At 42.4% G+C, this 26,629-nt stretch overlaps 1 protein-coding gene across 1 annotated transcript in view; it reads right to left on the minus strand.

Annotated features, from left to right (window-relative positions):
• Positions 1 to 1,109: 1,109 nt before the first annotated feature.
• The window catches only part of LOC139764797 (uncharacterized), a 156,255-nt gene continuing 130,735 nt past the window's right edge, over positions 1,110 to 26,629 (minus strand). Inside the window, exons 15-20 of the mRNA XM_071691694.1 lie at positions 15,004 to 15,256; positions 13,332 to 13,472; positions 11,280 to 11,358; positions 10,856 to 10,884; positions 9,122 to 9,203; positions 1,110 to 1,913 (exon numbers count right to left, since the gene is read on the minus strand). Coding sequence (XP_071547795.1) covers positions 1,829 to 1,913; positions 9,122 to 9,203; positions 10,856 to 10,884; positions 11,280 to 11,358; positions 13,332 to 13,472; positions 15,004 to 15,256 — 669 coding nt within the window. The 3' untranslated portion in view covers positions 1,110 to 1,828. The remainder of the gene's footprint in view (positions 1,914 to 9,121; positions 9,204 to 10,855; positions 10,885 to 11,279; positions 11,359 to 13,331; positions 13,473 to 15,003; positions 15,257 to 26,629) is intronic.

The following is a 26,629-nucleotide window of genomic DNA, read 5'->3' on the forward strand; positions in this document are numbered from 1 at the left end:
ACACTGACTAGGATCTTTAGTTTCTCTCTGGAGTCTGCCATCAGAAATATGACAAATGGAAACAACAACTGACTCGCTTTCCAAACCCCTACCCCTTTTGCTGTCAGTATAATGCACCGCAAGTAGAACCCACCATTCACAGTTAAGTCCCACTTATACCACAGCGATCCCCTTCAAGCTATCCTCTGCATGCTCCTCCCTCGTCTTTCTGAATGATTAATCCCAGATACCCATCCCCTTAGTCTCCTCCTCCACCTTGCTCCTTCCACTTCTTACACATATATCCTCTTAGTCAATATTTCTACACCCATATCTTCCATACCGCTTTAGTACACACTGGTTAGTCCTCTTATTCAATCTGCGCTTGCTGCCACATCTGTTTGACACTGCATGTTCTTACGCGATCAGTCCGTCTTACAACACTTACCGTACCCTGGGTTTCATTTCTAACACGTCCATTTTCCTGCTTTCCATTGCCTTCGAGGTCAAGACTCCTGCAGCACACAGGATACCAGCCCCTTCCCTCACTTGTAGCTCATTTCAGCCCCATGATTCCATTAGCTGTTATGTTCACTCCCAGGTATCTAAAATTGTCTACTACCTCCAGGTTCTTTCCATACAGTTGTACGCTCAAACTATCCCGTCTCTTACACGTTCTTCGTTTTATTACTTTACACTCCTTTCATCAACTCCAAGCTTCATCCTTTCGCACACACTCACAAAACTCGGACACCAGCTTTTGGAGTTTCTTTCCGGAGTACTGCCAGGACAATGTGATACACTTTATTCTTAATTATGTGTCACACTGTCGCCAGTTTCCCCACCAATGAGGGACAGAATTTTGAACCGCGAGAAATCTATCATTGTGTAAATGTCGCACCGGCGCTGTCTTTATAATCTTTGCCCTTGTATCTTCACAGGTGTATATATATATATATATATATATATATATATATATATATAAATAATTATTTTTTCTTTTTTTTTCCTAACAGTTGTGCAGTTCCCTTGAGAAACGAAAAAGTTTTGTCGCTTGAAAGTTACTTGACTTTCGCTCTTGACGGAACACTGAGAACCATACTATTCTTGTAAATTATACTGTGTGCGTATGTGTGTGTGTGTGTGTGTGAGAGAGAGAGAGAGAGAGAGAGAGAGAGAGAGAGAGAGAGAGAGAGAGAGAGAGAGAGAGAGAGAGAGAGAGGTAACCATAACAAACTGTACAATCCCTCGTCCTCCACCCCACCCTCACCTCCGACAACATTCAGAGCCCAACTTCTTGACTCCAGCACCACCTGACCTAAATGTTGGTAGATAATGTCATAAATATGCAAGATGTATAAAGTGTATGCGACATGTACTATCACAGATTGACCATTACCACTACATTTGTGAGCTTCCTGTGAATTCCTGTGTGTGTTTTCTGTCTATATAAAGCCAGTCTCTCCACATGTAACTACTATTCTAAATCAAAATTTTCTCTCCATTACACTTTTTTTCCTGATTCATTCATATATATTTTTTGTCAATAGTCGACCTGAAAGCTATTCAACACAACTTTTTCAAAGTGTTTCAACTCGTCCTTTGAGTACAGAGATCTTAAATCATAAACTTTCACTTCCCAGTGGTTGATATATTTTCCGAATTAGTTTCATCCTGCATATTGTGAGCATTTCTTCTTTCTGACTCATGCTTAATGTGTGAACCTTATCGTCTCTTCAAGCATGAGTTTTCACGGACTCTTTCAAGCGGGTTTCTCGAAGTTCCCTTCACTCTCCTTCCTCTTCATTCTACTACCGTGGTCAGTGAGGTGGTCCTCCTTCCGGGCCAGCTACCTGTGGTACGCTTCGTTGTCAAAGCCTGAAGTGGTAGACATTGGCACCAGCTCCCGATTGCTCTTGCTCTTCTTCATCAACCTGTAAAATTAGGAAGTAGATGAATAAATTCGTTTATATAATAGAATACATACATATACATTTGCTCACTCGAAGCATAAAACAAATACTTTATGCTTGTGAAATAACATTGAGAACAAACGAACAATAGCCTCATTTGCACACATCTAATCTCCGGTCATGTATAACTCGCCAGAGCCCACTATTCACATCCAAGACTCACTACCATTCCATGCTTTGATTATCATGAGGCTTCATCTGCCTTGGTTCAGCCCACTGACAACACGTCGCCACATCGATCCAAATCGCTGTATCCAATTCATGCCTCTAACCCCCCTGAATGTTCAAGTCTTACCATCGTGAAGTCTCCTTCACTCTTTCCTTCCATCTCCTCGGTCTCCCCTTCTTCCTTGCTCCCACCATTTCTGACGCATATATTCGGACCTTTGTCTTTCGTCGCTCATCTTCTCCGTGTACCTGAACCATATTTGCACAGCCTGGTTAGCCTTCTCACTCAGACTGCGCATACTCCCCTGCCTCTTCCTCACATTATCATTCCTTTAGTAATCAATTCGGCTCACACTGCATTACGTCCTTAAGCATTTAATTTCTGACACTCCCACCTACTTCCTTTTCTGTACATCCAAGGTCATACAGCACTGTCGGACTAGTGTACCTTCACACATACCCTACTTTGCCCTTAAAGACAGCGACGTCTTCCACATTCTTAAGGCATCCATGGCTTTAAATCCTCTTCCTCGGACCCGATTCAGACCCTATGGTTCCAGCCGTTGCCATGTATGCTCCTAGGTATCTAAGACACCCCACATCTTCTAGGTCCTTCCCATTCGAACATTCGAACTTGTACTCAAACCATTCCGTCTCATCTTCCTGCTTTATCTCATTACCTTTACCTTGCTCAGAGTAACTCCAAACTTTATTCTTTCGCAGGGTATCCTAAACTCTCCTGCCTGAGTTGTATCATCTGGAAACAGCAACTTTTACAGTGATCATAACTGATACTAACTTATTGTCACACGTGGGGACCTATGTATGATGAGGTTGAGTATAGACACCGACACTAAGGAGTGAAATAGTAGGACACATAACTAACTCTTGGGGTTATATGGAAACTATAGATGGCATACTATTCCTGATGCCAGCAGCTCCTCCTGCGCTAACACCTCCAAGCTAAGTTCCAATAAAGGCATTCAAACTTATAATGACGTAGGAGTTGGGTGTAGGAGGTATGAGAACAGTGTCTTCAGTTAACCTACGTATTTCTCGCCCTCTAGGGGCTGGTTGATAAATTGGGCACCTGATTTAGGCTAGATATATATATATATATATATATATATATATATATATATATATATATATATATATATATATATATATACATATCTTTTTTACTATTCGCCATTTCTCGTGTTAGCGAGATAGCGTTAAGAAAAGAGGATTGAGCCTTTGAGGGAATATCCTCACTTGGCCTCCTTCTCTGTTCCTTCTTTTGGAAAATTAAAAACGAAAGGGGAGGATTTCCAGCCCCCCGCTCTCTCCCCTTTTGGTCGCCTTCTACGACACGCAGGGAATACGTGGGAAGTATTCTTTCTCCCCCTATTCCTGCGCTGCACTCGCTGGCGGGGATAGGATGAATTCCTCTGAAGTGAGAAGTTTTTTTTAACGAGAATGTACAGCTTTAGCATTAGATGAGTCCATCATTTTCCTACTTCTGACCGTAGCGCAGCCCCGAAGCTACAGGAACCTCGTAAAGGGGTCTTGGGGTTATATAGAATAGTAATGTACAGTTGTGGCCGAAATACCCTCGATACACTTGGCAATGCTTGGCAAGAGCCTGTGTGGTTCTGCAAGTGTTTTGTTGTTGTCTCGTAGTGGACACCCCCTTGTGTGTAATGAGGATTTTGCCTGGTTGTTAATTGTTAACATATTGTTCCGGTATATTTCGAGTAAGAGTAACAAAGAACCCTTACCCCCCACACTCCATAAAAGTAATTTGTGGAAAATAGAAATGCGAAAGTTTTGACAAGATGTGTAAACATTAAGCGATGAGGGATTAGAACATATCAGGAAAACGATTGTCTTTTAGCTCCAGCGGAGGAATTAGGTCTTAGTGAAGGAAACCAGACGAAGCAAGTTGTGTATGTCCGTAATAGTGTTCAGGAAATCTTACTGTACTGAACTCCAAACTCGTATACATTTGCTATGCTGAACTTAAAACTCGAATAACTTCGTTATGCTTAAATCAAAACTCGTAAAACTTTGCTATCTTGAACTCGAAGATCATATAAACTTATGCTTAACTCAAGGCTCGTATAACTTTGCTATGCTGAGTTCAAAACTCATGTAAACTTGCTTTCCTTAACTCGAGACTATTGAATTGGTCATACTGGGCTCAAAACTCATTTAGGCCTGTAGTGCTGAACTTAGAACTAATATAAGCTTTCTATATTAAACTCAAAATTCATACAAGTTTATGTTGAACTCAAAAGTCGTTTAAGCTTGCTATATTGAACTCAAAACTCATTCAAGCTTGCTATGCTGAACTCATTCACAGGAGCTTGCTATAATGAACTCAGAATTCATATATTTTTTCGTAGGAATTTCTTTTCATTTTCATCAATAAAACTTTTAGGTTATAGCTAAAAGTATGATTTCCCTCGTATAAGGTAGCTATGCTGAACGCAAAAAATCATATTAGATTTCATTGCTGAAATGAAAACAGTTAAATGCTTGCTATGCTGAACTCACTATTCGCATAATGTTGCTAAGCTGAACTGAAAAAAAAGTACATCCTCTTTTTTTCGTGGTAATTTGATTTCCTTTACATCAGTAGAACGGAGGGAGTATTGGGTGTGTAGGGTGGGTTGTGGGGTGCATAGTGTTTCGCCCGTTTCAGTCCCAAGTGATGGTATACATCATTATGAGCTCTCTCTCTCTCTCTCTCTCTCTCTCTCTCTCTCTCTCTCTCTCTCTCTCTCTCTCTCTCTCTCTCTCTCTCTCTCGTAATTTTTGCGTTTCTTTAACGTTTTTTCACGGCTAATAACGGCTGACCGCAGGTAGATCACTTCAAAAGTTGGGTTCAGTTTGTGGGAAGTGCCCCAGGCCTTCCTACTGCTGCACTAACACGACAAAACTCATTCGAGTATATCACCTTTGATGTTTATATTAGTAACACTGAAGGGTCTCAAGAAATAGGATTTTGAAATTGTTCCAAGAAAATTTTAAGATATATTGTCGGATATATGTTTAAAAGAACATTCTTACTGCTATGATTCCGCGCGTAATATAGGAACTTAGCGCCAGAGTTACGTTTTTCTTTATGTAAAACGGTGTTTAGGACATGACTAATGCTCGTTGTCTTGATATACCTAAATTGTTTCATGAGAAGACATGCATGAAAATTTACCCACTTCTCTGTTTTACAAGTTATGTCTCTGTAGGAGAGAACAGCATTTTCTTTTTTCTAGTTTCGTCTTTTATCCTTCTGAACAACCAGCAGCTTAGCTTGAAAGAGTTAGGTTGAAGGTCAAATGGTTTCGACGGTTTAGTGAGGACAAGGTGAAAGAAATTGAAGTGTATCGAGGGTGTAGTTACGATGAGTTTGGTGGGGTTGAGCGAGAAGAATGTGGTTGGAGACATACTTCTGTCGTTCGCGAATGTTGGCTCAAGTTTTATAATGGAAAATCCTGTGTAAATAAAGTATTTCGTTGTGTCTGTCGTGAGCGGTAATTTATTTGATGCTGAAACTCTGTAAAATAAAGTTTACAATGATATTTTCTCATAAAGTTTTCTCCAATACTATACGACAGGTGTGCCTTTTTATTATCTTAAAATCATTTCTTTCAAAATAAAGGTCAATATTTTAGATATATCGCGTTATTTCTTTTAAATGAATTTTCATCTAAGAAGAGGTTCCGTCCAAACCCGTGTCTTGACAGTGGGCCAGGACAAGCCTGCTCATGCGCGGCAGTCGCAACCTTTCAAAGCAAACTCCTTCCTCAGTGGAGTGTTAGGATAAGGAGAGCACATATTAACGAACTAACGATCGTGAAATATAATGCGAGGGTTCGTATGGATCGAAGATGGAGAGAACAGTTCGGGGCATGTGGAAATATGTCTGTATACAGTGTTGATCTCATCGGATTGGGATTGATGGAACAGTTGCACAAATTATACGTTTTAGGGTTATTTAAACATTTGATCCCATAAGGTCTGTTATAAGGCCCAATATCAAGAACAAAAATGGCAGTAGTTCTGAATGATAGCAGTTTGAAATATTGTGCAATTGTATCTGAGTATGTAGCTAGGATATATGCGTTATGGGTGATGGAGGACTGAATAGTAGATGAAAATTTTCATTGAAATCGTACTTTCGTTATTTGTATTTACAGTCGTTTGTATTTATCTGTAATGTAGAAGATGCTCACATTCTAGTATGGGGGAAAAGGATCATAAAGTTATTAAAGTTTAACATTGAAAAAATTAAGTAACTGAAATGTTGGTTTAAACATATCGATGGATTTTCATTTACTTAGTTGAACTGTGGATCGCAGTAATCTTCTGCTACTCCGTGGTAAACAAAGATTCCAGAAATCGGGTTTAAGCGTTGGTTTCACCTTCAGGGTGTTGCTCATGGCTCTTCAGCAACCCAGCGTAGCTTAGATATCATCACGGGAAGTTAGACATAAGAGGAAGGACCATTGGCATGACCGAATGTGGGAAGTCATTGACAGAAATGAAGCGCAAACTTGGAACTGCAAGTTAGACTTCAGTTATGTTTAAGGTGGCAAGGAGGCATTGTGGACGACCAACGGAGTTTAGAGAGGTGAGGAGACACGATCTCTGATTAAGACCAGGTGACAAGAAATAAAGCGGAAGTCGGATCGCTTCACGAATGAGTTATCTACAATTTCTGTGAGATTGTCCAGGAGAATCATGATAAAACTCCATCTGTAAAGCGAAAATTTAATGAGAGGCAGCGCAAAACTCGACTTTAATTAGCAAAACAATACATCACAGGGAACATCATGGGCTAGACGGAGCCAGCGGCGAACCGCAACTCGCACTTGTCTGTCCATGCTTGCTAGCTGTGTCTTATGGACTTCCCCCAGCACCAAGCGATGCATGAACGTTGGTACTAAGTGTCCCAGGAGCAACGCAATCCGCTGTTGAGGTTTTGGAGGGGCTCTGGTGATGTTACGGAGCCCCTCTTCTAGCAGGGCACCGTAGGATTTACGCCTTCCTCCTGCTCCGACGAGGATACCGAGTTACTTATAGTCGTCTTCAGCGTTCATGGAGCCGATAGCGTTACCCAAGACTTGGAACGTCCTACTTCTGTTGACGTACCAGGTCTTGCGCTTGCCGTCGACCTCCATACTGACGGAACATTTTCCCGGGTTTACTCGAAGTCTCCCCCCCCCCCCCCCCGCAAGAGTCTCCGCCATAATGTTAATTGCCTGTTGCAAGCCAGTCGGCGTCTTCGCTATCAAAACCAGCTCGTCGGCAAATGCCACTGCTGACACCTTTTGGTCTCCGAACCCAATTCCTACACCAGATTCCTTAACCCTTGCAACTCCCTCGTCAATTACAAGGTTGAAAAGGATTGGTGATAGTGGATCCCCCTGTTACTAGAACACTTACCCTACACCTGCCATTATGCTTCCCCTAAACTTACCAGAACACTTCCCTACACCTGCCACAATACTTCCCCAAAAGTACCTGAACACTTCCTCCCACACCTGCCGCAGTACTTCACGAACACCTACCTGAATACTTCCTCCTACACCTGCCACAATACTCTCCTCACACCTAACAGAAATCCCTCACACCTACCACAATACTTATCCCACACCTACCAGAACACTTCCCCTCACGCCTGTCACAGTACTACTACCACACATAGCAAATCACTTCCAGCAGACCTGCCACGATATTTCTCCCTCACATACCGGAACACTTACTGCACACTTGCCACAATCCTTCCCCCACACGCACTTGAACACTTACCCCTTTATCTGCCACAATACACCTACCAGAACACAAACCCTACACACGCCACAATTATTCCATAGCACCTACCAGCACACTTCCCCCACACCTACCAGAACACTTCTCCCACACTTGCCACAGTGCTTCCCCCACACCTAACAGATCTCCCCAAACATTCCACAATACTTCCCCCATGCGTACCAGAATACTTCCCCACACCTACCTGAACACTTTTCCCACACCTACCACAACACTTTCCCCACACCTACCACTACGCTTTCCCCACACCTACCACTACGCTTTCCCCACACCTACCACAGCACTTTCCCCACACCTACCACAACCTTTCCCCACACCTACCACAACACTTTCCCCACACCTACCACATCACTTGACCACTGACCATCTCTCCTACTCACGTACATTTTTCACTTTTTACGAAAGTAATCATAGCATAGTAGAGTGAAGTCAAACGTGTATGTATGGTGTATACGTGCAAGGCTTGGTAATGACTGCACCAAAGCGTCACCTTATGTATCTTCACGAGGTAAAACTCTGCTTTTCTAATTACATCAATAATTCTCAGGTCAAATGATGTATTTTTAACAGTTGCATGAATATTATATCGTGCTTTCTCCGCGTTGTTATAATGACACTGTAATTTTTTATTGTACATATTGAAAATCTTTCATCAGCCATACATACATACATCGTACATACATACCGGAAATACACACAGTTACTGTCAAGATACTTCTGTGTGTGTCAGCGGTTGGTCACAGCTACACACACACACACACACACACACACACACACACACACACACACACACACGCGCGCGCGCGCGCGCGCGCGAGTAAGCACGTTATCAAGAACTTCAGCTGGTGGGCCTAGTGAACTTTCCCCAGCCCTGTCTGGCCCGGAACATCTTCTTCCCTCTCATATAACCCGTTGCTTCTCCTCCTGCAGCAGCAGTATCCTCAGCCCAGGCGTCCGCCCCTCACGGGGTCTTCCCGTAGATGTCATACCCTTCGACTGGTAGTCATAAGTCCTCGTCGGGTGGCCTACACCTGTCCAGGCTCCTGATGCCTCAACCTACCTCAGCCATACTCTTAAAATCTATGCTATATTCTACTCTACTCTACTCTGCTCTACTTTCTGCTTGGTTCTTCTCAGGTTAGCTATATTACTGGGAAATGCTTACATTGTTATCTACTCACCAGTATATTAAGGCGACGGTCACAAAGAAAGTGAGGAAGAAAAGGACCCCGAAGGCGATGGCCATTTCTCGTACAACCTTACCTGACGGAGGCAAGGAAAGTCTTAAGTCTATATCAGGAAACTATTTTGCGATACACAGGAAGTATTATGGGCAACTTTTGAACGATCAATGATATGTTCATGGTTAGTAAACCTCATATATATATATATATATATATATATATATATATATATATATATATATATATATATATATATAATTTTTTTTTTTTTCTTGCTTTGTCGCTGTCTCCCGCGTTTGCGAGGTAGCGCAAGGAAACAGACGAAAGAAATGGCCCAACCCACCCCCATACACATGTATATACATACGTCCACACACGCAAATATACATACCTACACAGCTTTCCATGGTTTACCCCAGACGCTTCACATGCCCTGATTCAACCCACTGACAGCACGTCAACCCCGGTATACCACATCGATCCAATTCACTCTATTCCTTGCCCTCCTTTCACCCTCCTGCATGTTCAGGCCCCGATCACACAAAATCTTTTTCACTCCATTTTTCCACCTCCAATTTGGTCTCCCACTTCTCCTCGTTCCCTCCACCTCCGACACATATATCCTCTTGGTCAATCTTTCCTCACTCATTCTCTCCATGTGCCCAAACCATTTCAAAACACCCTCCTCTGCTCTCTCAACCACGCTCTTTTTATTTCCACACATCTCTCTTACCCTTACGTTACTTACTCGATCAAACCACCTCACACCACACATTGTCCTCAAACATCTCATTTCCAGCACATCCATCCTCCTGCGCACAACTCTATCCATAGCCCACGCCTCGCAACCATACAACATTGTTGGAACCACTATTCCTTCAAACATACCCATTTTTGCTTTCCGAGATAATGTTCTCGACTTCCACACATTCTTCAAGGCTCCCAGAATTTTCGCCCCCTCCCCCACCCTATGATCCACTTCCGCTTCCATGGTTCCATCCGCTGCCAGATCCACTCCCAGATATCTAAAACACTTTACTTCCTCCAGTTTTTCTCCATTCAAACTCACCTCCCAATTGACTTGACCCTCAACCCTACTGTACCTAATAACCTTGCTCTTATTCACATTTACTCCTAACTTTCTTCTTTCACACACTTTACCAAACTCAGTCACCAGCTTCTGCAGTTTCTCACATGAATCAGCCACCAGCGCTGTATCATCAGCGAACAACAACTGACTCACTTCCCAAGCTCTCTCATCCCCAACAGACTTCATACTTGCCCCTCTTTCCAAAACTCTTGCATTCACCTCCCTAACAACCCCATCCATAAACAAATTAAACAACCATGGAGACATCACACACCCCTGCCGCAAACCTACATTCACTGAGAACCAATCACTTTCCTCTCTTCCTACACGTACACATTTCTTACATCCTCGATAAAAACTTTTCACTGCTTCTAACAACTTGCCTCCCACACCATATATTCTTAATACCTTCCACAGAGCATCTCTGTGAACTCTATCATATGCCTTCTCCGGATCCATAAATGCTACATACAAATCCATTTGCTTTTCTAAGTATTTCTCACATACATTCTTCAAAGCAATATATATATATATATATATATATATATATATATATATATATATATATATATATATATATATATATATATATATATTTGAGAGAGGAAGAGGAAATAATCACTGAAATTATACTCACTCACCATCTGCTGTCAATAGTTGCGGCTTCAATCTGTAAAAGATATAAAGCAAACTTGAATTATATGCTGCATAGATGGCTTTCATTATCACCATGTTGATACATCAAGAATGGACAACCATATGATTACCTGAACCTTATTAAGCACACTGAATATTAACTAAGATACTAGATATAGATAATTCATTCTTAACTACGTTTGTTATGGAGCCGAAAGAATGTGTTACAGACAGTGGATTTTAGATTCGATTCCATTTTGTATTCCTTTGTCTCGCGGTGCCAAACTACCGAAGATGGATTTAGTGTACATTACCAGCTGAGCCAGGTGGCGCTGGCAGAGCACTGACGGGGTGTATGAGTGGTAGTAAATGTGGGTCTCAGTTAGGTGGTGTGTAAATGGTCGGGTCTGTGGCAGGTGGCGAGCATACCTGCAGACGTAGCTGCCAGGAGTGTTTAGGCAGTCGTGGTCCTCGTCACACGCCTCCTCATCTTCGCACTCGTCCACGTCTGTAGATAAAATTCAGTCCAGATTTTACCAGATGTGCTAATAACGAATATTAGTTATTTTGTAAGGAAAGTTTGCTTGTACAAAAATGATGTGCATAGTTCCATATAAAGGTAAAATATGTCGGGGGGGGGGAATGTAGTTCACTTGATAACACACTACCTTTGGTACACAGTGCAGTAGTCTGTACCTGCGAACAGCACAGCGGAGGGCTCGCGTCAGAGATGTTGCTCGTCTCTGCTCTGTGCAATGAATGCTGCACAATGGTGTGTCTTTTGCTGACGTGATAGATTTCAGCAAAGCGGTAGATGTTGACGACTGACCCGTACATGTAGATCAGTAATCTTCGTGGTTGATAAAAGGTGTCTGTCTGACCACGTAGGTCTAAGCCTAATGCTGCATTAGCATGGTAACTTTTCTCTCCTTAACGCTACACCGAGATGATGGATAGGACTGGTACTATCAATTGGGAGTAGTAATAATATTGATAATGATAATTAATAATAAGTAATAATGATAATAATAGTGGTCAGTGGTAGGCAGGCACCGACGAGAAAGGTGCTACTTCCTCGATGTCTTGAGGAGTGTGTGTTGACTGTGTGGCAGTGAGTCAACACATCGGTGGCTGTCAAATTTCCTTAACCTACCCAGTGTTGTCGTCTTTCTTTATCGTCACATATACTCGTGGGTTACTGGAACTTAATCCACAATCACAAATCTTCTCCCTATCTTTCGATTAACACTTGACAAAATATTTCACACTATGCTTTGATTATTCCTTGGGAGAGGTGGCGGGGGTAATAAAACAACCCACATATCTGCGTGCAATAAGAGATGGCTTGTAGGGAAGGGGGAGGGTGACTGGGAACTTCCCCTTCTTGTATGGTCACGCTCTAAACAGGAAACAGGAGCCAAGCGTAGAGTTCGTTTGGAAAGCTCAGGCTGGGGTGTCTCTGGTAACTGAAAAAGATGAACATCTGGTTTGTGTGCTGAGAAAGGATTGGTGACTGACAATATCTGACTTGAAACAAAAGAAGCAGAGGTGGGTGTGTGGGTTTCGGGGATCAACTGCCATTATTGGAATATGTATTGATTGTCAGGCGTGGAAAGTAGCCCATTGAATGTGAATGTGCTGAGAGGGGCAGCTAGTGGGGGTCCGGTCACTTCTGGGTGGAGGCGAGGTTGAAAGTTTGTCGTAGCTGTAAGAAATGTGGATATGACATGGGTGGAAAGGTGGCGAGAGCTGAGCTTAGAAAGGAGGCTTTGTGAGTGGAGGTACCAAGAGAAACAGGTTGCAGAGTGACATAATGGTGAAACTAATTAAAACAAGGGGAATGGGCGAACAGTGGATGGCTTCAAGAGTGCACTGTATAGTATGTTGACTGTGAGGTGTGGGGTTTTCAGAATGGTTTGAGAGGTGGGTTAACTTGCTAGTTAAGGAGAAAAGAGAGGTGCTATGTGTGATACCTGTTGGGAAGTAGGAGGTCAAGAAGGTGAAGAGGGTGAAAAAAGAGCAAATGAGATATCGGTTGAGAGAATATCGGCTAACTTCAGGGGGTATAAGAAAATGTTTGGACGGTGGTGAACACTGTGAGGAGAAAAAGAAACAAATGGGAGGGCCGGTGAATAGAGCAGATAAGGAAGTGGTCATCAGAAGAAGTGGAATGTGAATTTTGACATTTTGAATGAGTAAGGTGACTGGCTGGTGGATGTCAGATGCTTAGGACAAGGAGGTATGCGAAACGAGTCATTGTGAATGGTTCGGTGAAAATAGAGGTGTTAAAAGCTTGCTTGAGATAGTTGTGTTTGACAAAGCTGCTGAAGTGGATGGGATTGCAATTGGTTTCTCAGGAACTTCAGTGTATGACCCAGAGTGAGGTGCATGAGGACTGGCAGAATGCCTCTTTTACCTACCACCTACACTAACAGTGTCCCCAACTCATCATCACCCGCCCAGACAGCTTCCGCCACTCACCCTGACAGAAGCCTAGGATGCCCTGGGCGTCGTCTTTGTGGAAACCGGGCTTGCAGGAACAGGTGAAGCGTCCACTTGCGTTCGTTCGAGGGCTGCAGACGAAGATGTCGCCGCCAGGGCACGGGTCTCCGGCACACGGGTCTGAGGCAGAAGCATCCATGGCTTGAGTGAGGATGTTGTTTGATATGGAGTAATTTTCCCCAGTCTTTACTTTCACCTGTGTGTGTGTGAGAGAGAGAGAGAGAGAGAGAGAGAGAGAGAGAGAGAGAGAGAGAGAGAGAGAGAGAGAGAGAGAGAGAGAGATTCAAAACCTATCCTTAACATTATTTGCCTTCGGAACTTTGGATCAGGGTTGGTACGTAACAACTCTTGCGCCGCTTTCACACGAAGCCTAGCTTGCATCGCTCTCACTCCACATTTAATGTTCCTCCGACGTACCTCATATCCTTTATCAACTTCATACTATACCCTTGTTATACTTTACTATCTTATATCTAGCCTGTCTCACCCCTTATTTACTTCACAACATACGTGTCTTACAGCTTTACTGTGTTTGATTTACATATTTCATATTTCTAAACGTTAGTTTAGAGCAGATAAAGTGTCTGAAACCTTAGATACAATAAAGCTAACCTCCCCCACAACTTAGTCCTACTGACCATAAAGATTATACTCGCTCCATGAATTCCTTTCCCTGATATTTACCTTGTATCTATACTGCCACCCATCCACCCTGCATGATTATTTTATTCCAATTGTGGGCATTGATATAGCCTTTACCTTAGTTTCTGCTCATAAGCACTTGGCCTTATTTTTATCTTGGCGTTCCTTAATTTCATCGAAGTTTAATCTTCGTTTACATATTACTTTAACCTTTTGATGACTTGGTCTAGGTTTGCGTAACTTTGATAATTATAGGCGTGATCTCAGGGTGACCTGTAGTGACTTCAAACTAATGTATAACACCTGGCTTGACCCCTCATGCCCTGACCCTTCCCTGTTCCTGTAATGACCTAACTTCAATCTTGACCTATCACCACACAAACTTTGAGTAAACAAAATTCTTTGAATTTGTACAGTTGCTCTTACTCTTATCTCATACCTTTATAAACTTATCTTGGATTACAAACAACTGTCTTAAGCTCACCCTTGAATTCTACCCTCACTTACACCTCCGTCTTAACCTTTTAATTTCCATGGCGCTCTGTTTAAGGCTTTTTGTAAGCAAACCCCAGACTTGACATCGACTCAGGTACGTTACCACTAGACCCAAGCCTTGACCGTCGTTTCTTACCGACATTTATTTGATCCCCGTCCTGGACTGTTACCTACACCTTTGCGATAGTCTCTGCATTCATCCTCGCTAGAACTCTTCGTCTACTTCAACCTTGATCTCCAACTTGACATCCAACCTTAGTATTTACCAACGTGTGTTCCTAGGTGTTTAAGCCGATTCTCTCTCTCTCTCTCTCTCTCTCTCTCTCTCTCTCTCTCTCTCTCTCTCTCTCTCTCTCTCTCTCTCTCTCTCTTTTCCCATGACTAGTGACGCTCGGTGCTGAAGTCATTAAATACAAGTCTCGAAGCGTTCTCTCTAGATCTTAGACAAACAAACCTCACTTGCAACTTGTTCCTTAATGTTTCTCTACCATGACCTGACCTCCCGTGACCTTACCTATGTCCTCAATGGTGATGGAGTCCTTGAGAACCACGAGACCTCCGGGTAGTATACAGGTATCAGGAATAACCTGGCTGGCTTCGCACTGCTTCATGATGATCTCGGTAAGCTCTTGCGTCATGTTGGCTTGTGACGTAGTCAACAGGAACTGTATCTGGACGTTGGTCCTCCGGGAGACTGATCGCTTCCTGGTCTGCTGGGGCTCTATGCTGACGACCTCGACGGTGTCTCGACCGAAGTATGTCTCGAGCTAAGGGCCATAAGATGGTGGTTAGCGATTTACTGAGGTGTAGGCAGTCGTTTGTGGTGTAGGTTGTAGATTAAGGGGAAGTATTGAAATAGAACACTTAGAATACTAAGGAATTCAAACACAGACAGACTACTGGGTCCTTTTTGGGTGCTGATTATGATATCAGAGCAGATCGGAACAGACGAGAAATACCGAAAATTTTGAATTTGCGGAGGCTCAAATAAAGTCATTCGTGAAGTCTGGAGTTATATATTTGTCAGGTCTTTTTAGACTTATCCATGGTATTACCTTCAACTCTTCTCAATGATAAATGATCCCGCATATCACCAGTCCTGTTGAAGAAAAAATACTGTGTCGTTCGAAGTAGAACGTTTGTCCACGAGTTTGCTTTGAGCGAAATAGACTGATTTAACCTTAAACAGGTTTGCCAAAGCCTTTCATCATTTGAATTCCTGTATCATAACATTTTTTTTTAAGTTGAGCATCTCTAAACGACTGTAATAGGATTCGTTTCTCAATCGGGAATCTTCATCATAGCTCGCCGCTGTACACTCTCCATTCCTTCATGTCTTTCTCAAACAGGGTGACCCAAACTGAACACATTTTTCAAAGTGGGAACGCATCAGTGTGTTAGTGAGGAGTATGTTTTTTTTTTTTTTTTAATAATTGAATTAGAATGCTCTGCTAATGAAGCTCTGAGTGTTTAGTGCTTGTAATATTTTCCCTCTAGCCTTTCGGACATGGGAGATGATCACAGTGAGGCTTTTCTCCTTTACGTTTTGTGGGTCAATAGAACTTTTATTGTAGCTTTCTTTTCTGTTTTACCGCAGATGTTTAAACTTTGATCCGTTAGTCACCGTTAACTTACAACTGTAGACATAGTTATATATATATATATATATATATATATATATATATATATATATATATATATATATATATATATATATATAACAAAACAGAATTGGTCTAGAGGCTGAACCCTGCGGCACACCACTTGTTACTTTAAACCATTCATAGACTTGACATTTAATCACCTCTACTTACGGTCAACCAGTTCTCAGACCAATGACGTACAACCCGATTTTTTCCATGTGACATCTTACACTAGTAATCTTTTATGCAGAACTTCATCGAATGTTTACTGTAAATCTAATAAATGAAGTTGTGCTTAATTTTCATAATGTTTAATTCATAAAAAAATTCATATAGATCTACCAGACTTGAAAAGTGTAAATTACGAGTTTAAGAAGCTTAACGAAGGATATGAGATTGAATTATATGAATGATCATGATCAACCATTTACTGAATTGCAGGTTAAGCTGAAAATATGGAGAAAATTACCCAACATTAAATGGTAGGGATTAAAAAGTGGGATGTTAAACAGACAGCCTTTCACAATTATAGAGGTGGAGGGTAATAGACAGTAAACTAATTACTGTTGATACAGCTGAGACGATGAACTGTAGCTCATATCTAAACTCAGATGAGAGGAAATGATAGTGGCAGGGATGGTGCACTGGCAGCTTCTGGAACTGTTGGATGAGGACCGTCCAGATTGGAGAGGTGTCGGAGTGGGGCAGTCGAAAGTGGGGGTCATTGTCTTGAGTGCCTTTTGAAAGATGTATACGTGTAGGAGGGACCGGGTAATGATCTGTGCCACTTTTTTTTTTTTTTTTTTTTTGCATTTTTGCTGGTTATACCTCTTGTATTGCGGGTAAAGAAGGAGGCCAGCCGGGTTACTAAGGAATAAAAGTGAGTTTGGGGAAAATGAAAGTTCTGAAGGTGCTTTTGAGTACAGGTGCAAGACGTTCAGGTGTCTCCAGTCGACCAAGTGTTGAGACCATAGCGGAAAGATTTGATGACGTGAACATTCCAGCTTAGCCTATGTTCCTGATGTGAGCATTCTAGCTTAGCTTATGTTCCTGACGTGAGCATTCCAGCTTAGCCTATGTTCCTAACGTGAGCATTCCAGCTTAGCCTATGTTCCTGACGTGAGCATTCTAGCTTAGCTTATGTTCCTGACGTGAGCATTCCAGCTTAGCTTATGTTCCTGACGTGAGCATTCCAGCTTAGCCTATGTTCCTGACGTGAGCATTCCAGCTTAGCCTATGTTCCTGACGTGAGCATTCCAGCTTAGCCTATGTTCCTGACGTGAACATTCCAGCTTAGCCTATGTTCCTGACGTGAGCATTCCAGCTTAGCTTATGTTCCTAACGTGAACATTCCAGCTTAGCCTATGTTCCTGACGTGAGCATTCCAGCTTAGCCTATGTTCCTGACGTGAGCATTCCAGCTTAGCTTATGTTCCTGACGTGAGCATTCCAGCTTAGCCTATGTTCCTGATGTGAGCATTCCAGCTTAGCTTATGTTCCTAACGTGAACATTCCAGCTTAGCCTATGTTCCTGACGTGAGCATTCCAGCTTAGCCTATGTTCCTAACGTGAGCATTCCAGCTTAGCCTATGTTCCTGACGTGGGCATTCCAGCTTAGCCTATGTTCCTGACGTGAGCATTCCAGCTTAGCCTATGTTCCTGACGTGAGCATTCCAGCTTAGCCTATGTTCCTGACGTGAGCATTCCAGCTTAGCCTATGTTCCTAACGTGAGCATTCCAGCTTAGCCTATGTTCCTAACGTGAGCATTCCAGCTTAGCTTATGTTCCTGACGTGAGCATTCCAGCTTAGCCTATGTTCCTGATGTGAGCATTCCAGCTTAGCTTATGTTCCTAACGTGAACATTCCAGCTTAGCCTATGTTCCTGACGTGAGCATTCCAGCTTAGCCTATGTTCCTAACGTGAGCATTCCAGCTTAGCCTATGTTCCTAACGTGAGCATTCCAGCTTAGCCTATGTTCCTAACGTGAGCATTCCAGCTTAGCTTATGTTCCTGACGTGAGCATTCCAGCTTAGCCTATGTTCCTGACGTGAGCATTCCAGCTTAGCCTATGTTCCTGACGTGAGCATTCCAGCTTAGCCTATGTTCCTGACGTGAGCATTCCAGCTTAGCTTATGTTCCTAACGTGAGCATTCCAGCTTAGCTTATGTTCCTGACGTGAGCATTCCAGCTTAGCCTATGTTCCTAACGTGAGCATTCCAGCTTAGCCTATGTTCCTAACGGGAGCATTCCAGCGTAGCCTATGTTCTTGACGTGAGCATTCCAGCTTAGCCTATGTTCCTGACGTGAGCATTCCAGCTTAGCCTATGTTCCTAACGTGAGCATTCCAGCTTAGCCTATGTTCTTGACGTGAGCATTCTAGCTTAGCCTATGTTCCTGACGTGAGCATTCCAGCTTATGTTATTATGTTCCTGACGTGAGCATTCCAGCTTAGCATGCTGTCCAAAGTGACACCGAGAAGAAGGGTTGACTGGACAAGTTGAAGGGGACCGAGGCTGAGGAGGATGGGACATTGCTGGAATAGAGATTGTGTATGACCCGGGTCGAGATGTGGTCAACTACAGAGGAAAGACAGCCAGCAGAAGACCTGATGGTCTGTGCTGAGGCTTTTTGATGGACAGTAACAGTAACCTAAATTCTTGATCTGTACTGATGGAGTCAGGATGAAGGAGGTGGTCTAGTTCTGAAGGCTGTAGGGGTGATCTGTTGGGTGAGGTAGACGAGAGAGCTGTTCTCAACACGAATATTAAAAGCAGAGACATTGACATTTCTCATGAGGCTGGGCAGGCGTTCATCAACGCATCATATATAAAGATGAAGTGTTAGGGTCTCAATATCTTATCTGGTCTTTTCATGCATAATGTCTGGTTGGTCTCTCTGAATATCTGTGATAGTTGCTGGTCCCAACAAGTGTGACTAAATGTCTATGATAGTTGCTGGCCTCTCTATATATGACCTGTATTTTGTTGTGGTTGCTGGTGTCACCATTGGTCTATTACGATAGCTAGTCCCTCCATGTTTGACCAGTGGTCTCTTATGGTAGCTGGTCTCTCCATGTGTGACTCGTGGTCTATAATAGTTGCTGGTCCCTCCAAGTATGGCCTCTTGTTCGTCTAAATGGTTTTCCTCCACTAACAGGACTTGGCAGACAAAAGACGTTGTCAGTATAGCCTGGATGGCTAAATTGTGCCTTCGAGATGGACACCGTCCACATAGTAACTGTTATCATCTATACTTACAATTGAAGTATTTATGGACGAAACTAGAGAGCCTTTTTATATTTGTACTCGCGAAAAAACTGAAGACTTTCAGAAGCTCTTGTGTGTGCAGGTGTTGGTGTCTCGTATTATTATAAACAAGTGTCACTGACCAAGAAAGTACATGGACTTCATGGGTCTTCTATGCGTGTAGCTTCCATTTGTGACGCATTCTCCTTCCTGTCTGCCTGGACCTGGGGTGTGTGTTCATCATAGGAAGTCAGACAACTAGGTCATGTTACAGTTCGTACATGTGTAAAGAAGAGAAGAAGCAAGATATCGAGTGATGTGCTGCAAGTTTGTTTCGCATTTTTTAAGGAAATTATGGTCAGTTTAGCTCATCAGATTCCATTAAGGTTCTACAGAGCCAGAGTATGTAAGTATTCTAACTAATCAGTAACTAATCAGAGTGTTAGATTATTTTCCTGCTTGCAATCAGACACCAGTTATGGTGTTTCAAAAGACTCTAAAAGCAGAATATTAGGATCACGATCTCGCATCTACACATCTTGCAGAATAAGAGAGACGCATTGTGTACAGTTTATCTGATATTGCAAGTTTTGAGTTTGTAAAAGTTAAAACGTTTGTATGAGCCCCTCTTTAGATAGCTGACTTGCCTCTATCGTTTTCATTAACATGTATAAAGGTAGAATCACTAATATTATAGATGTCATTAATCTAATACTCGCGTATTGTATCTTCATTTAGATATTCATGGTTTCCTCTTTCATTCTCTCTCTTCTCCTCCTTCCTGGTATGCGTTCCACACACATGAGCCTCACGGCACAGTAATAATCAACACCAGTAAACACCTGTGACGACCACATTTAGAGCGCAGGAAGTTATGGGTCGCATTTCATTACAGGTTGTCGACCCAGGGTCGTGGTATGAATGTATGTGCGTAGGCTTACGGGACGATCTCTTGATCGTCATTTCCTATATGATCCGTTACTTGCGCTCGATAATGTAAGAGGTCCTTAGCATGGCCGATCACCTGGTTAGTTAGGGATCGTCTGGCGTATGATGATTAGACGATGGTATGATTGGAAGCATCTGTATGATCGACATTGTCTGAGTGATTGGGAACTATACTTGACAGTTCCCAGATCATGACACGACATGACTTGACCTCATGACTGACATCATGTGTATATTATATAGTGTGTTTATGACTGATGTGTTTGCAATCGGTATCATCCATATGATACTCGTACTTACGCCAATTGTTATACAGACGCCTGTTGTCTGGTCGACATTGCAGGATCCACGTCACCTCATAAGTATAACTGGTATGTTTCGTGTGACTAAGGTTGCCTTAGAAATCGCTTGTGGTCCACGTCACAACGTACTACGGGATGATATGTACGGTATAACTTTCACAAAGTCGCTACTTGCGCTATCTGATATATTGAGCCCAACGCGTCCCCTTTACACTGCAAGATGTATATATGTGAGATCGTAATTCCAATATTTTGGTTTTCAGGTCTTTCGAAAGAACCATAACTGGTGTCTTATCGCAAACAGGAAACTTATGTTACATTCTGATTAGTTAAAATGATTACATTGTCCGGTTCTGTAAAATAGTTATGGAGTCTGATGTTTCATTGATCACAATTTCCTTGAGAAATGCGAAACAAATGAACGAATATATATATATATATATATATATATATATATATATATATATATATATATATATATATATATATATATATATATATATATATTTATATATATATCCCTTGGGATAGGGGAGACAGAATACTTCCCACGTATTCCCTGCGTGTCGTAGAAGGCGACTAAAAGGGGAGGGAGCGGGGGGCTGGAAATCCTCCCCTCTTGTTTTTTTTTTTTTTTTTTTTTTTTTTTCCAAAAGAAGGAACAGAGAAGGGGGCCAGGTGAGGATATTCCCTCAGAGGCCCAGTCCTCTGTTCTTAATGCTACCTTGCTAATGCGGAAAATGGCGAATAGTTTGAAAGAAAAAAAGATATATATATATATATATATATATATATATATATATATATATATATATATATATATATATATATATATATATATTTACTGATAGTCTCTCACCCCAACTCTCATTTGCCCTTTTTTTCACCTCTTGCACCTTTCTCTTGACCTCCTGTCTCTTTCTTTTATACTTCTCCCACTCAATTGCATTTTTTCCCTGCAAAAATCGTCCAAATGCCTCTCTCTTCTCTTTCACTAATACTCTTACTTTTTCATCCCACCACTCACTACCCTTTCTAAACAGCCCACCTCCCACTCTTCTCATGCCACAAGCATCTTTTGCGCAATCCATCACTGATTCCCTAAATACATGCCATTCCTCCCCCACTCCCCTTACTTCCATTGTTCTCACCTTTTTCCATTCTGTACACAGTCTCTCCTGGTACTTCCCCACACAGGTCTCCTTCCCAAGCTCACTTACTCTCACCACCTTCTTCACCCCAACCTTCACTCCTCTTTTCTGAAAACCCATACTAATCTTCACCTTAGCCTCCACAAGATAATGATCAGACATCCCTCCAGTTGCACCTCTCAGCACATTAACATCCAAAAGTCTCTCTTTCGCACGCCTGTCAATTAACACGTAATCCAATAACGCTCTCTGGCCATCTCTCCTACTTACATAAGTATACTTATGTATATCTCGCTTTTTAAACCAGGTATTCCCAATCATCAGTCCTTTTTCAGCACATAAATCTACAAGCTCTTCACCATTTCCATTTACAACACTGAACACCCCATGCATACCAATTATTCCCTCAACTGCCACATTACTCACCTTTGCATTCAAATCACCCATCACTATAACCCGGTCTCGTGCATCAAAACCGCTAACACACTCATTCAGCTGCTCCCAAAACACTTGCCTCTCATGATCTTTCTTCTCATGCCCAGGTGCATATGCACCAATAATCACCCACCTCTCTCCATCAACTTTCAATTTTACCCATATTAATCGAGAATTTACTTTCTTACATTCTATCACATACTCCCACAACTCCTGTTTCAGGAGTATTGCTACTCCTTCCCTTGCTCTTGTCCTCTCACTAACCCCTGACTTCACTCCCCAGACATTTCCAAACCACTCTTCCCCTTTACCCTTGAGCTTCGTTTCACTCAGAGCCAAAACATCCAGGTTCCTTTCCTCAAACATACTACCTATCTCTCCTTTTTTCACATCTTGGTTACATCCACACACATTTAGGCACCCCACTCTGAGCCTTCGAGGAGGATGATCACTCCCCGCGTGACTCCTTCTTCTGTTTCCCATTTTAGAAAGTTAATACAAGGAGGGGAGGATTTCCGGCCCCCCGCTCCCGTCCCCTCTAGTCGCTTTCTACGACACGCGAGGAATACGTGGGAAGTATTCTTTCACCCCTATCCCCAGGGATAATATACATATATATATACACACACACACACACACACACACATACACACACATACGCACATACACACACACACAACACACATACATATATATACATATGAAAAATGTAAGAAACAATTTAGAAAACAAACTTTTAGCTTGAAATGAATGAAAAAAAATGAATGTCACATAATGGTTCAACCTCTGGCTATGGAAAAGGAAATGTACAATTTATTCACACAAACGTCAATAGCGAGGCGTGGACTATGGATAGAGTTGTGCGCAGGAGGATGGATGTGCTGGAAATGAGATGTTTGAGGGATAAGAGTGAGTGCTCAAATTACAGAGATATAAGTTTGTTGAGTATTCCTGGTAAATTATATGGGAGGGTATTGATTGAGAGGGTGAAGGCATGTACAGAGCATCAGATTGGGGAAGAGCAGTGCGGTTTCAGAAGTGGTAGAGGATGTGTGGATCAGGTGTTTGCTTTGAAGAATGTATGTGAGAAATACTTAGAAAAGCAAATGGATTTGTATGTAGCATTTATGGATCTGGAGAAGGCATATGATAGAGTTGATAGAGATGCTCTGTGGAAGGTATTAAGAATATATGGTGTGGGAGGAAAGTTGTTAGAAGCAGTGAAAAGTTTTTATCGAGGATGTAAGGCATGTGTACGTGTAGGAAGAGAGGAAAGTGATTGGTTCTCAGTGAATGTAGGTTTGCGGCAGGGGTGTGTGATGTCTCCATGGTTGTTTAATTTGTTTATGGATGGGGTTGTTAGGGAGGTAAATGCAAGAGTCCTGGAAAGAGGGGCAAGTATGAAGTCTGTTGGGGATGAGAGAGCTTGGGAAGTGAGTCAGTTGTTGTTCGCTGATGATACAGCGCTGGTGGCTGATTCATGTGAGAAACTGCAGAAGCTGGTGACTGAGTTTGGTAAAGTGTGTGGAAGAAGAAAGTTAAGAGTAAATGTGAATAAGAGCAAGGTTATTAGGTACAGTAGGGTTGAGGGTCAAGTCAATTGGGAGGTGAGTTTGAATGGAGAAAAACTGGAGGAAGTGAAGTGTTTTAGATATCTGGGAGTGGATCTGTCAGCGGATGGAACCATGGAAGCGGAAGTGGATCATAGGGTGGGGGAGGGGGCGAAAATTTTGGGAGCCTTGAAAAATGTGTGGAAGTCGAGAACATTATCTCGGAAAGCAAAAATGGGTATGTTTGAAGGAATAGTGGTTCCAACAATGCTGTATGGTTGCGAGGCGTGGGCTATGGATAGAGTTGTGCGCAGGAGGATGGATGTGCTGGAAATGAGATGTTTGAGGACAATGTGTGGTGTGAGGTGGTTTGATCGAGTAAGTAACGTAAGGATAAGAGAGATGTGTGGAAATAAAAAGAGCGTGGTTGAGAGAGCAGAAGAGGGTGTTTTGAAATGGTTTGGGCACATGGAGAGAATGAGTGAGGAAAGATTGACCAAGAGGATATATGTGTCGGAGGTGGAGGGAACGAGGAGAAGAGGGAGACCAAATTGGAGGTGGAAAGATGGAGTGAAAAAGATTTTGTGTGATCGGGGCCTGAACATGCAGGAGGGTGAAAGGAGGGCAAGGAATAGAGTGAATTGGAGCGATGTGGTATACAGGGGTTGACGTGCTGTCAGTGGATTGAATCAAGGCATGTGAAGCGTCTGGGGTAAACCATGGAAAGCTGTGTAGGTATGTATATTTGCGTGTGTGGGTGTGTGTATGTACATGTGTATGGGGGGGGGTTGGGCCATTTCTTTCGTCTGTTTCCTTGCGCTACCTCGCAAACGCGGGAGACAGCGACAAATTATAAAAAAAAAAAAAAAAAAAAAAAAAAATATATATATATATATATATATATATATATATATATATATGAATGCAAGAGTTTTGGAAAGAGGGGCAAGTATGAAGTCTGTTGGGGATGAGAGAGCTTGGGAAGTGAGTCAGTTGTTGTTCGCTGATGATACAGCGCTGGTGGCTGATTCATGTGAGAAACTGCAGAAGCTGGTGACTGAGTTTGGTAAAGTGTGTGAAAGAAGAAAGTTAAGAGTAAATGTGAATAAGAGCAAGGTTATTAGGTACAGTAGGGTTGAGGGTCAATACAATTGGGAGGTGAGTTTGAATGGAGAAAAACTGGAGGAAGTGAAGTGTTTTAGATATCTGGGAGTGGATCTGGCAGCGGATGGAACCATGGAAGCGGAAGTGGATCATAGGGTGGGGGAGGGGGCGAAAATTCTGGGAGCCTTGAAGAATGTGTGGAAGTCGAGAACATTATCTCGGAAAGCAAAAATGGGTATGTTTGAAGGAATAGTGTTTCCAACAATGTTGTATGGTTGCGAGGCGTGGACTATGGATAGAGTTGTGCGCAGGAGGATGGATGTGCTGGAAATGAGATGTTTGAGGACAATGTGTGGTGTGAGGTGGTTTGATCGAGTAAGTAACGTAAGGGTAAGAGAGATGTGTGGAAATAAAAAGAGCGTGGTTGAGAGAGCAGAAGAGGGTGTTTTGAAATGGTTTGGTCACATGGAGAGAATGAGTGAGGAAAGATTGACCAAGAGGATATATGTGTCGGAGGTGGAGGGAACGAGGAGAAGAGGGAGACCAAATTGGAGGTGGAAAGATGGAGTGAAAAAGATTTTGTGTGATCGGGGCCTGAACATGCAGGAGGGTGAAAGGAGGGCAAAGAATAGAGTGAATTGGAGCGATGTGGTATACCGGGGTTGACGTGCTGTCAGTGGATTGAATCAAGGCATGTGTATGGGGGTGGGTTGGGCCATTTCTTTCGTCTGTTTCCTTGCGCTACCTCGCAAACGCGGGAGACAGCGACAAAGCAAAAAAAAAAAAATATATATATATATTATGTATATGATGTTACACATTCACCCGGAAAGTTATTTCTTCCAGTGAGGAACTGGCGATGTTGTAGGAGGGCATTGACCCGGTTATTCCCACTTGTAAAACCAAGAACTAATTAACAAAGTGCTAAATGGTAATTACCATCATCCCGATGCGTGAAGAACTAATTGATTGAATTATGAATAATTGGGAACCAGTGCTATGTAATTATGGATAATTAGGAAGCAACAGTATCTACTTACGTAATTCAAATTAGTCAAGCTCTTCCGCTACTTCCTTAACTCAGAACCCTCTACCCATAACCAAGACTCGCACGATAACAAAACATATGCATACAAGACACAAGGTATGGCTCGTTGTAGCCAAGTGGAATTAAAAGTCATCCATCTCATAAATTCTGCAGGCATTATCTCTCTCCAACCATCCCTTTCTGTCTGCCGTATTGTTGCTTCAGCCTCCCTATCCTGCTGGTTATCAATTTGGCCACTGCTCTCCACACCACTGCTTGGATCCGTGACCCGCGTCTAGCTGCTGCTTCCTATAGATTGTGTGTGTAAAATAAACCAATTGAGCAATGACCGTTATGAACCCTTCTTCCCTCGATCATCGAATCGGTGGAACTCTATTCCTTCATTCACTTTCCTCTCCTCCAATAACTTCTTTTATTTTTCAGTCAAGTTTGAAAGCACTAAAGCAGCTCCGATTAATTTCTTCATTCTTTTTGTTACCCAGTTCTCCTTTCTCCCGAGGTGGCCATGACTGGGTCATGTTTTGCCTGTTCCTTGGCGGTCGCTATCATAGAAAAGAAAAATATGCATCGTACGAGTACGAATTAGAGGCACAACCCCTGATGCCTCTCAAGTCGGCGACTTCCACTGTCTAATCATAGTTGCGGTTTTGGTCCAAAACCAGTGGCATATATTCTTAGTCTCCACCCGCTAAAATATCTTAGAAGTACACGACA

The sequence above is a fragment of the Panulirus ornatus genome, chromosome 4, assembly GCF_036320965.1.
Source record: "Panulirus ornatus isolate Po-2019 chromosome 4, ASM3632096v1, whole genome shotgun sequence".
Lineage (NCBI taxonomy): Eukaryota > Metazoa > Arthropoda > Malacostraca > Decapoda > Palinuridae > Panulirus > Panulirus ornatus.